At 52.0% G+C, this 12033-nt stretch overlaps 2 protein-coding genes across 8 annotated transcripts in view; one reads left to right on the top strand and one right to left on the bottom strand.

The window, feature by feature from the left end:
- Nucleotides 1-9269, bottom strand: part of ALPK3 (alpha kinase 3) — a 36735-nt gene extending 27466 nt beyond the window's left edge. Inside the window, exon 1 of one of the 3 annotated variants that reach the window (XM_053988681.1) lies at nucleotides 4912-9269. In XM_053988681.1, coding sequence (XP_053844656.1) covers nucleotides 4912-5054 — 143 coding nt within the window. In that variant the 5' untranslated portion in view covers nucleotides 5055-9269. Of the gene's footprint in view, nucleotides 1-4612; nucleotides 4722-4911 lie in introns of those variants that run through there. The other 2 variants (XM_053988682.1, XM_053988684.1) reach the window with 2 other exon arrangements.
- A 1471-nt stretch (nucleotides 9270-10740) lies between these two features.
- The window catches only part of LOC128813602 (mucosa-associated lymphoid tissue lymphoma translocation protein 1 homolog), a 34381-nt gene continuing 33088 nt past the window's right edge, over nucleotides 10741-12033 (top strand). For all 5 annotated transcript variants that reach the window (XM_053988871.1, XM_053988869.1, XM_053988872.1 and 2 more), the window contains exons 1-3: nucleotides 10741-10879; nucleotides 11243-11361; nucleotides 11543-11696. In XM_053988871.1, the coding sequence (XP_053844846.1) occupies nucleotides 10870-10879; nucleotides 11243-11361; nucleotides 11543-11696 (283 nt within the window). In that variant the 5' untranslated portion in view covers nucleotides 10741-10869. The remainder of the gene's footprint in view (nucleotides 10880-11242; nucleotides 11362-11542; nucleotides 11697-12033) is intronic.

Here is a 12033-nt window from a genome sequence, read left to right as displayed (position 1 = left end):
TGCCTCTGCTGTGGCATGAGAGGTGCCTTGTTTGGAGATGACCACACTCTGCCCTCCACACAATGGTATCCCTGGCCTGGGAAACATCCCCTTTTATGAGGTTTCCTGAGAAGAGCACAGTTCTCACATGTGATATACTCTGTATCTTTATAGTGGCCCTGAAGGGCATCGGCTCATCAGCCTGCACACTCAGGTCCTCTTGGCTTTCTAGGGGACATGGACATATGGACAGGAGGCTATAGGAAGGGAGCTGAAAAATCTCCCTTTGGAACTGTTGAGGATTGTTATTTGGAGTACACAACTGCTGAGGAGTCCCACTCAAAGCAGACACCTCTGTGCAGGTAGTTACAGCAATGGGAAACAGACGCCTCTGTCCTACAGGTCACAGGGTGTGGAGATGAGTCATCGACGCCTTAAACTTTGCCTTTCCAGTAGGTACTGGCTGTCCCTCCTTCCAGAGTTTGAGACACTTCCATCCCACAAATCAAACTGACTGAGTGCTCTCAGCTGTCTCAGCTGGCATCTGATCAGGGGGTTACACCACTCCTCACCAAAAGCAAAGTCCCGTTGGACAATACAGGTACCCAGCTGCTAAAGACAGAACGCGACTAAACTAAACCTGCTTTTCAGGAATCAAGTGCTCCTCAGTTTCCAGCACACTTTATTATAGCAACAGATCTTTCTCCTTCATTTGATATTATGTGCAAAGCAAGAGGGACAAGATTGGGAATGGTTTCCAGCCAGAAGAGCCAGGTGGCAAGGCCCTCTCCTGAGCTCAACTGCCACCCCGAGCAGAGTTTTCCAAGAAAAGATCAGAGGCAATGTCACTACACTCTATAAATATCTGTATATGATGTAGCTATGACAGTAGAAAGATATTCAAGCAAGGAAGCAATGCTCTAATGAGACTGAGGATCAGACAGCTGCATTAGGAAAGAGGTGCAGATCATTTCCAGCAGAGGTTTGCCTAGCACTCAGATGAAGGTTTTATATAAAATTGCATCTCTCTGCACCAATACGCTCTCCAGACTCCCTAGATCTTACAAAAAGGACACCTAAAAAGATGTCTTGAGGGTTGTGGCCCATGAATGCAGCTAAGGCAGACCCTGAACAGGACTGACAGCTCCTCCTCTCACTTCATGAAATAATGACTTGCTTGAAATAATTGCTTTGAGACGTAACAGGTTTGTTTAAATAAAACAACCCCAAGATTAAAAAAAATCCTGTCAGCAGCCAGAGCAGAGGGCGAGTCACTGTGGCCATAAGTGCTCCTGACACTGTCCAATATCAGGTATGTTAAAAGACCAACAAAGGAAAGACACTGAGCTGTTTCATCATAGGGAAAATCCTTACAAAAGACTAGTTCCCAAGGGCACAAGGAGTAAATACCCTGAATACTCTGTTTATAAAAAGATGATGTCCTATCTATGGCCACTTTCAACACCTCTATTCTTCTGGCCTTCTTAGCACCACCTCTGGAAAATTCTACAAGTTAAAACCCAGAAAAATCATATTCTGGTTACCTAATTAATATTTTTCAATTTACATGATATCCCTTTCCTCCAACAGGATTAGGGAGACCAAGTAAGACATCCAAACTGACCTCAACATAGGATCACAGAATGGTTTGGGTTGTATGGGACCCTAAAGCTCATCTTGTTCCATCACCTGCCATGAGCAGGTGACCTAGGCCAGGTTGCTCTAAGCCCCATCTAACCTGGCCTGGAACACTTAGGGCAGGCACAGCGTCTCTAGGCAACGTGAGCCGGGGCCTCACCACCCTCACAGGAAGAATTTAATCCTAATAGCCCAACTAGCCCTGCCCTCTGGCAGTTTGATGCCATTCCCCCTTGTCCTGTCACTCCAGGCCCTTGTAACCAGTCTCTCTCCATCCTTCTTTTAGGCTGCATTCAGGTACTGGAAGGCCACAATCAGGTTACCCAAAAGCTTCTCCAGGATAAACAATTCCAGCTTTTCTCATAGCAGAGGTGCTCCATCCCTCTGACAATCTTGCTGCCTCCTCTGGACTCTTTCCAACAGCTCAATTCCTGTGCTGGGAACTGCAGAGCAGAGCGTGTTCTTAAAGTCACTCCGGAAGCAGGGATTTACAACCTCAGTTTCTTTTCTTAAAGATCTCTCCACATCTTTGTGTACCTCTACCATGTTACTGCATTTTCTACTGCTTTAAGAAGTGGTGAACAGGCAAATATTTTAGTTAAACATACTCTATATACACATATAAAGTCAGGAACAGAGAAACCTGAAAAAAACCTATTTTCTTTGGCTCAGAATATCCTCTTCTGTTTTCTAAGCACTACAGTAGCCACCCACAGCAATCCTATGTCTGCATCACTTGTCCCATTGCCTTAGTTAGCTTCAAACCCAGCAAATCCAAATCCATTAGAGAGCTGCTCATTGTTTTCTGCTGTTCTGCATGTTGCTCATCGTGCTTTTCAAGTTCTCCCAGGTAATCTCTCCAGATGTTCCTGGATTTAATTACAGTCATAATTGCTTTCTGAAAGTCTCCTTGCTACACTATTCCATTCATTTTCTTCCCAGAATTGTTATGATACATTTTTTAATTACGACATAAAAAGCCACACTTCATTCAAGCCTTTGCCCTGCATTTTAGACAACAGTTTCCAAAAATTCTGGCTCAAGTCGTCAGCACTTGTAGGGCTCTGCAGGGAACCAGACTTTTATATGCCTCCTCCCTATCTCATTAGGGAACCTAGAAGTTGCCATGAACTCAGGGAAAGGTCAATTTTGCCATCAAGCAATTATTTAGTCACTGCTTCTTACAACAGAAGGGGCAGACAGTGGAATTAAGAGACAAAATTAAATTGCCTTGCCACAGGCTTTGACGACCATGTACATAAGTGGTTGGAAAAATGATTGGAGAATTTGTGGAAATGGAATGTGCTGCTGATTTAACTGAGGCAGCAGAGTCCCTCTGCCAGTACTGGGCTCCCACGGATGGAAATTGGGGTGCAGCCACAGCAGCATTAGGTTGAAAAGTTCAAAAGGTTCAGGGCTCTGCAGCCATGGGCCAGATTTACCATGCCTGAGCCACAGCCTCAAGGGGTGGTGCAGCCAGAAGACACCAGGAGCACTGCCTGCCTGCATGGGTGCTAGCTACATTGCTCCTTGCCTTCCCCAACAGAGGAAACTTCGGGAATCCAGCTGGGAGCACTGAAGGTATTTCTTGTTGGATGGATGAACTCTCCTTAACTGATTAAAGCTGCAATTTGAGCACAGCCAAGGAAAATAAAAGTTAAGCTGTAGGCAACCCAGACACCTCAACATCTTTTTTATTAACCTCTCTCTGCTTGTAATCAGCAGAATAGAGTCACTGGGCTCAGTTAAGAGATCTCCAGTTCATTGTATGATCTGAGGCTGCAGGCTGTGGACCCTGTATGGACATTTGGTGGTGCTGAAGATGTCACTGTGTGCAGCCAGTCTGCGATTAGCTCACACCCCAGCATGACATGATACCACCACAAAGGAACTGAATTTAGGCAACTTCACTTTGGCATTACCCCAGTTTTAACACCTGACTTCCCAGCAGTACTTTTGGTCCTGCATTTATTTTTATGAATGTCTGACTCCTTGAGGCATCAATGCTTGACGCGCTGGAAATTGATTATTTATAAACCATCAGCAGGGAAGAGGCACACTTATTTGGAGAGCTCATAGACTGAAGAGCATTCCCAGTGAATTCAAAGCAATTTCAAGGCTTTTTTGAGTGCCTCACACAATCACCGACACCTTGGGCACTGCTGGCACATCACCCTGTAATTTTGTGTTTGCTAACCTCAGTCAGGCTCAGCTGACAGCATGTTTATCATACCTTCTCCCTGTGAACAAAGCCTTATTCCTACTCCAGACCCTGTGCCGGAGGCCATTCCTGACCCTGGAATGCTGATCTCATTGCTGCTCAGTCCCTATCTACAGTGTAGAAATGCCTTTTTGACAATAAGATAAGGCACCTGAGCACAGAGCCCAGCAGGCCCCTCGCTCTGTCTGGTGAGCCACTTCACTACAATGAAGGCAGGAAGATCAGTGCTGTTCCCTGAGTTTAACTGGAGACACTCGTGTTTGTCAAGATTTCATAAGGACAGCTTACACTGAGACTTCACTGGGGTCTGCAACTTTCTCATGAGGGGAAGATGAGAGGCAGCACCGATCAATCTCTGGTCTCTGGTGACCAGCGATAGGACCTGAGGGGCCAGCATAAAGCTGTCCAAGGGAGGTTACAGTAAATAGATTAGATTATTGGATAATCATAAAGGGTTCTTCACCCAGAAGGTGTTGGGTCACCAGAACGGGCTCCACAGGGCAGTACTCATGGCCCCAAGGCTGCCAGAGCTCCAGGAGTGTTTTGACAACCAGCTCAGGCGCAGCACGGGATTGTTGGGGTGTCCTGTGCACGGCCAGGAGCTGGTCTCGATGATCCTTGTGGACAGCATATTCCATTATTCTATTCTATGACTCCACCACTTCACACACCCTCTCAGCCACACACAATGTGCTATGTCGACAGGCCCTGCCCGGCAATAGTGCGATACCGCCAGCTCTCTTTGGGGAGGCGAGGGACTGGTCTGCAACACACCCGCTCCTCCGCAGAGCCCGAGCCATCGCTTGGTTTCCTCCCCTGGAGCAGCTCCCCGGGGACGGCCAGGCCCGTTGGCTACACCACTTCCAGCCGGCCGGCCTCGCGCTCCCTCCGAGGCCTCGCGGCTTGGGTGAGGGCCAACCCGCCCGCCCCGCTGCGCCCCCGGCCGGCCCGGCCCGCCTCCCCCGCGCCTCCGTTCCCCCGCCAGCCCCGCGCCCGCTGTCACCCGCCCCCACGGCAGCGGCCAGCTCGGGGACAGCACCCACAGCAGCGCCTTCCCCTGGGCCGGCGCTCACCTGTTCTGGGGCCGGATGCCCAGCAGGTAACTCCGTCGGTCCGGCCGCGAGGCCCAGGCCGCGCTCTCGGCCTCCTCTGCCCCGTCGATGTGGCTCGTTCCCCGCCCGTAGAGGCCCGAGAGGGCCCTGCGGGTCGAGCTCATGGCCGGAGTGCGGCTGCCCTGCCCCGCGGCCGTCGCTGCCCTCCCTGTCACTCACCGCCGCCGTTTATAGACCCTCCGCACATGCCGCTGTCAATCGTGACGCAGCGGCCACTGCCCGGCCTCCCCGGGCCGGCTGCCCGGCCTCCTTGTCCTCCTCCTCCTCCTCCTCCTCTTGCCACCGCTGCCAGCTCGTGTCCAGCTTTTGAGGAAGAAGTGAACTTGTCCTTATAATAAGCTCCGCACCACGGGGGGATTTCTCACACCTCAAGTATCTGTCTGGTGAACACTGACAGAACCCGGTGGTACAGCATTGAAGTTGTGTCATGTTTACGCTGGATAAAGGCTCTTCCCCAGAGGATGGTCGGGCACTGAACACACTCCAGGGAATGGTCATGGCCCCAAGGCTGCCAGAGCTCCAGGAGCTTTTGGACAACGCTCTCAGGCACAGTGTGGGATTGTTGGGCTGTCCTCTGCAGGGCCAGAAGTTGGACTCAATGGTTCTTGTGGGTCCCTTCCAGCTCAGGTTATTACGTGATCTCTCAGGATCAGCTCCAACATCCCCCACTTCCTTGCAGGCACAAGGCTCCCACCCTGGCTGGCTGCACCATTCAGCGTGGGCATGGCAGTCACATCCTCACATGACTTGGCAGCCTGTTTTTTACCCCAGAATGCCCAAGAGAAAGTCTGATGGTATTTATTCAGTCTCTGTAAAAAAGACAGCACAAAAGAGAGATGTAAAAGGTGGATACATGTCACAAACAATTATTAGCAGTGATTTAATATCAAATGAAAATATGATGAGTAAGAAAATGGATTTATTTTCTTGTTCTACCTTTCTCTTGCCTGTCAAGTTGTTGCATCATGTGCTGCAGACACGTCACTGGTGGCACTGCATCCCTCCAGCACTGGAATGATGGATGGAACAGATTCACAGTGGATTAGCTGCCTGCCTATGGCTGCACAGCAGTGATTGCAGCAGGAGCAGGGAAATTATGGCAAATTGCTCCATTCCAGGAAATACAACATGATTAGAGCTGATCCTCCTGGGGCAGGAGAGGCAGCAGATGTGGCAGCGAGCAGAGGACAGGTGATGGATCAGTTGGTGCAGGACATTCCTGATTCCTTTTCCTCAGCAAATACTGTGATTTGGAATGTGACTTTGGATAGGGGCTGGCACCAGGGTATGCACAGACACACAGAGTGTGTGCATCACCTATACAGATGACACAACAGTGGCAGGTGATCACATTATCAGGCATGTAAATTGCAGGATTTGTGATACCAGAGAGGATATTTGATCTTGGCAAATGCAAAGGAGATGGACCTCCTAAGACATTTGGATGTGGTCCTAGGAAATATGGAGAAGGGTGGTCCCAGAGGGCTGACAAGGCCTCATCTTCACCAGGCAGTGAAATAGCAGATGAAATTGCATAAAACAAATGTAACATGATCCATTGGGGAAACCACAATACTCATTTTCAACAGGCAGCAGTGAGCTCTGTGTGAGCTAATGTCACTTAGAAATAATCCATCTCAAACAGAAAACAGCAAACCTGAAAAAACCCAAACAGAACTCAGAGAAGGGCAGCAAGGACGAGCCAAGGTTCAGGCTGGCTGCTGCATGAAGGGTAACTGTGTGGACTGGGACTCTTCAGGGTGTAAGAAACTACTGAGGTGCCCATGACTGAGGTATACACAGCTGAGAGGGGCAAGGAGAAAAAGTCAAATTAGCAGGAGGTAAAATAAGTGAAAGGGAGACGCTTCCTCCCTCCCCTTGGCTTTAGGCTACTCCCACACATGGCTGTGGCTGTTCAATGTCAACAGGGATTAATAAAATCCACAGGACAAATCTGTGGAAAGAAAATCTCCTGAGGTTTATGCAGTATGAAGATATTACCTTCAGTTCAAGAAACGTTTGAGCTACATAAGAATATTCAGTGCGTGCGTGCCCTGATCTCACACTCTCTGCTCTGGCTGCTGCCCAAATATGGGAGGCAGGATGCTGGGCTGGAAGGAGTCAAGCTGGCATTCTCCTGATCCCATGCCTTTCTCTGGAAAGAGAAAGAGGATTTTCAGGTCCTACAGCTTCAGGAAACCTGAAGTCTCAACATATGAATTACACATTACCATGAGCCCTCTTAGCATATTGATCTGATAGAACAGAGCCCAGACTAGCTAGGAAGGGTGTACAGAACAGGTAGGTATCTGCTTTGGGCCTGGAACTGTGTCTGGTTTCAGATTCCCAAATACAGGAAAGATGCTAATATGCTGGATCAAATCCAGTGAAGGCCACCAAAAAGACTGAAGGAGCTCAGACACCTTGACATAGGAGAGAAACTGGGTTTTTAGGCTTTGGGGAAAGGCTAAATGGAGACCTCCTTGTTTTATTCACTACCTCAAAGGAGGGCATAGACTCAGAAGTGCAGAGTGATGGAATGAGAGGCCAAAATGCAAATGGCAAGGAGGAAAGTTCTGATTAGATATTAGGAAAATTATTTGCCCTGTGAAGGGAATCAAGCAGTACCACAGGGACCCAAGAGATGGGCAATCTCCATCCAGTGAGACAGTTGACTGTGGATGGGACAGGGTGCTGAGCAGCTGATTGACATCCTGCTCAGAGTGGGGAGCTGGACCAGAGACCCCCCAGAGCTCCCTTCCCACCCTGGTCATGTCATGGTTCAGTGCTGCACCCCGTCAGTGGAGAGAAGCCTGGATGGTGAGCTCAGGTTTAGCTCAGATGTGACAAGAAAGAACCTGCTGTGGTGTTTGATCCTCCCCCCGACGCATAGGGCTTATATTCCTTTTCTGCCCTTTCAAGCTCTGAATGGTTCTTGTGCCTGTTGCCTGCTGAGACAGCTTCCTCTCACAGCATCTGCTCTGAGGTCAGTCTGCTCAGAGAGTGACAGTGCCCTCTGCTCCTGGCTCCGGGGGAAATACGTTCAGCTGCTGGAGCCTGAGCCAGATAGAAACTACGCTTCAGACCTCGTTAGCAAAGCTTTCTTCCTCTGCCTGCAAATCCAGCACCGACTCACACAGTCACAGATGTTTTCTCACTCCTCTTGCACAATTTATCCTTCCCTTTCCCATCCTGCACCCTTAAGTTCCTCCCTTTCTAAAATGACAGGCTTCTTCCTGCACTCCGACAACAAGCTCTCACCTCTGGTTCTTCTCCAAATATTAACAGATGGTGCCAGGGCAGGGCTCTAGCAGAGGATGAGCACAATGGGCTTTCTGAGGAGATATTTGGAGAAGGATTCTTTCTCTTGGGCGTGGAGAAACAATCTACAGGGAACACAGCAACCTCCAGCTGTTTGAAGAGATTCTGCATCAGCCAGAAGTGTCATTAGCTATGGGAAAGTGCTGGGGTTAATTTAATGATAATTTTTATTAGCTATGTGTGTCACATAGGTAATAACTCTGCAGCATACACGTGCCACAGAGCTGCTGGCACATACTCAGCCAGAACTTTCATTTTCAATCATTTACAGATATATTTCCAAATGCCTATCTGGACCCTGGAGAAAATAGGAAAAAGAAGGGTCTGTGTGATCTCAGACAGGTGAGGAGATGAGCACAAAGGAAGGTCCTATGCTATGCATCACCTTTCCTGTATCCATGGAAGGAGAGGACCAGTCCTTGTTGGAGCAGGGATTGCTCTGGGTCAGATTGAGTGGACAGGGTGTAGCATTTTTTCTGCCTTTGCAGTGTAACTATCCCATTCTGCGCAAAGGAAAGGACATGAAGGGAGAGTCTTTCCTTGATCCACCAGTTGTGTTGGGTTTGGCTTTTTCCTACCACCTTCTTCCCCATCTGTTATAAAAGAAAAGCAGCAGTTAGAGGTGCATCCTTCATCCTTACTTAGTCCCTCCGACCCTGTGGCACAGCTCAGCCCTGCCCTGGGTTCCATGGGGCATGGATCCACAAGCACTTGGCCACAACTGCTCCTCTCTGCCATCCTGATGCCCCTGTTTGTGCCCTTCCACACTGCCTCATGGGGGAGATACTCCTGATGGCCTCGCTTTTCCTTGGTCAGCCCATAGCTCCAGGATAGAGAAATTTCAGCAAGCAGAGTGAGAGTCTCTCACAGTCTCCTCTCTAACTAGTCCATGGTCCCCCTCATGCTGAAGTCCTGGTCCCCATCTGCCACCATGGGAACCTGCTTCCTAGGACTATTAATACAAGGAGAAGTCAGCCAGATGCAAATTTGTCTGCCCTGAGTTAATTCCTCCGAGCTTTGTGTCACATTCCCTTCCCTGTCACTTTAAAGTTCTTTGAGAATGATAATCAGTCACTCCCTGGCCACCCTCTGTCCTCTCTAGTCACCATTTCCAGCTAATTTCCTTGCAGTCCTGATGCCTCTGGAAAGGTGGTGAGTATTGGGTTGATGAGCCTGACCTTGCCCTAACCTTGCAAGGGCAAGTCTCCGCACAGCGCTGTGGAGACCTCCATCCTTCCCTTCTTTCCCAGAGGGGCTTGTGCAACCTCCGGAGGGCTGGCCCAGCGCCACTTCCCCTGGGGCGCTCGTGATGCCTGGCCCAGCTGGCGGGGACTTCTCGGAGGAAGGGGGTTCTACACACCCACCCCTGGGAGTGCTGGCTCCACAATGAACCTTTCAGGCTGTGGTCCCCAGGAGAGACATGAGTGCGACCGTGGAGCCAGGGGGGTGAGGGCGGTGGGCATGGGGGGTGTGGGCAGGGGGCAAGAGTGGCTGTGGGGATGAGAGCATGGGTGATCATGGGGGAACGGACAAGGCCACCTGTGGGGACACGGTGAGGACACCAGTGGCAATGTGGGCGAAGACAGCTGTGGGGAAGGAGGTGAGGACACCCGTGGGGACATGGGCGAGTATACCCATCAGGGGGTGGAGGACAGTGTGGGGAGGAGGGGAGGACACTCCTGGTAAGTAGTTGAGGTTACCAGTCAGAATGGGGACAAGAATGCCTGTGGCAAAGGGGCAAGGACGACTGTGGGGATTGGGTGAGGTCACCAGGGGGGATGGGGGTGAGAACACCCGTAGGGAGGGGGTGAGGATATTTGTGGGATATGGACAAGTACACCTGTAACGGGTGGAGTGGGGTGGTGGGGACGGGCCGACGACACACTGTAGGGAGGAAGGAAGGACACCCGTGTGAATGAGGGTAAGGTCAGCAGTGGCGGAGGGGAGGCCACCTGTAAGGAGTGTGGGAGGGGGGCACCACGGGAAGGAGGGACGGTTGGGAGGGGGGCGAGGTCACCAGTGGGGGTGGGCGTGAGGACACCCCTGGGAAGGGGGAGAGGTCACTCGTGGGCATGGAGGTGCGGGAAGCCTTGGCATCCTGGCGAGGGGCGCGTCCTGCAGCGTCCCCGTCGGAGCGAGCCAGACATGCGGGGCCGGTCTGTGCCGTGCCGGCCCGGGCCATGCGGAGCCGGTCCGTGCGGGGCCAATCCGGTCCGTGCCGGTCTGTGCCGTGCCGGCCCGGGCGGTGCGGAGCCGGTCCGTGCCGTGCCGCTCCGTGCGGGGCCGCTCCGTGCGGTGTCGCCGCAGCCCCGGCGCGTGGCAGCGCCGCCCCCGGTGCCGGCGGGCGCGGGGCGGGCCGGGAGCGCGGAAGTGCGGGGCCGCGGGGCCGGCGGCAGCCGAGTGCGGGCCCCGGCCCAGCGCCGCAGCCCCCAGCCCGCCATGGGCCACCGCGCCGGGTGAGCGGTCCCTCATCCGGGCCCGACCCGCCCCAGCGCCGCCGTCCCTCGCCGCAGGTGCCGCCGCCGCGTCCCGGGGAGAGGAACCGCCGCGGGGTCGGCCGGCGGCCGCCCAGGCCGGGGAGGAGCCGCCCGAGAAGCGATGCAGGAAGGTGCGTAGCCACAGGGCAAAGTGACCGTATCAGCCCCCGGGCACTTGCGAGAATACCCAGAAGAGGCCCATGTCATCCATCCACCTACCCATACTTCCATCCATCCTTCCCCTTATCCATTCACCTACACACCCTCCACCCATCCATCCATCCATCCATCCATCCATCCATCCATCCATCCATCCATCCATCCATCCATCCATCTCTCCATTCTCTGGCCACAAGAGCATCCCTGTTCTTCCAATTTTCTCTTCTTGTTGGGATGGGTGTCCCTCTTGAAGCCCACCATGCCTGGCCACTGGGTGAGAGTGACATGCTGTGACTGCAGTGTTGTTCCCACCTCCACCTGCTGTTTCTCTACAGCTATTACCATAACTGAGCAGCCAGTCTCTGTCTCTGTCCCGGTGGGATATTCCTTCACGCTGCGGTGCCGAGCCCAGGGGCGTACCTCGCTGCAGTACCAGTGGTTTTGTCAGTACCAGGTAAGAATGGGGTGGCCCTGGGATGGCACCAGGCTGGGTCCCTGCATACAGTGGGGGAGCTGAAGGAGGGGAGGAAACCAGGGGTTTCTGCTTTTGTTGCTCTTACAAAGGGCTTCCTAGTGCCTTCTGCTGCCAGCAGTGAGGAGGGAATTGCTGCCTACTGCCTATGTTTTCCCTTTAGTCTGACTGCCACCTGATTCCTGGAGCAACCAACCAAGACTTGCCCATCATTGCAGAGCAGACCCAGCTCTACACCTGCAGAGTCAATGACCTCCACAGGAATGCCGTCTTCTCCGACTGGGTGAAGGTAGAGGTCCATCAGTGTGTTGCCAGAGGTACAAGCTTGTCTTTTACCTTCTTGATGTATTATGGAGTCACAGAATGGTTTGGGTTGGAAGGGACCTTCAAGCTCATCTCGTTCCACCCCTTGCCATGGTCAGAGACACCTTTCACTAGACCATGTTGCTCCAAGCCCCGTCCACATGCACCTGCACCTCATGCTTGCCATGTGTTTCCCAGAGTTATTCTGGGTATTGGAACTGGAAGAACCCGTCTGGCTACTTCAAAGTTGACCAAAAATAGGGTATGGTTTTCCTTAGAATGTTGACTGTACCTTTATCAGGAAAGGGCGAGGATCAGGTTTGGGAAACCAGAGGCAGGGCTTTGGTGTGG

This window comes from Vidua macroura, chromosome 12, assembly GCF_024509145.1.
Source record: "Vidua macroura isolate BioBank_ID:100142 chromosome 12, ASM2450914v1, whole genome shotgun sequence".
Lineage (NCBI taxonomy): Eukaryota > Metazoa > Chordata > Aves > Passeriformes > Viduidae > Vidua > Vidua macroura.
Note: the sequence above shows the minus strand (reverse complement) of the source record. Positions and strands in the feature narration are given on the sequence as shown.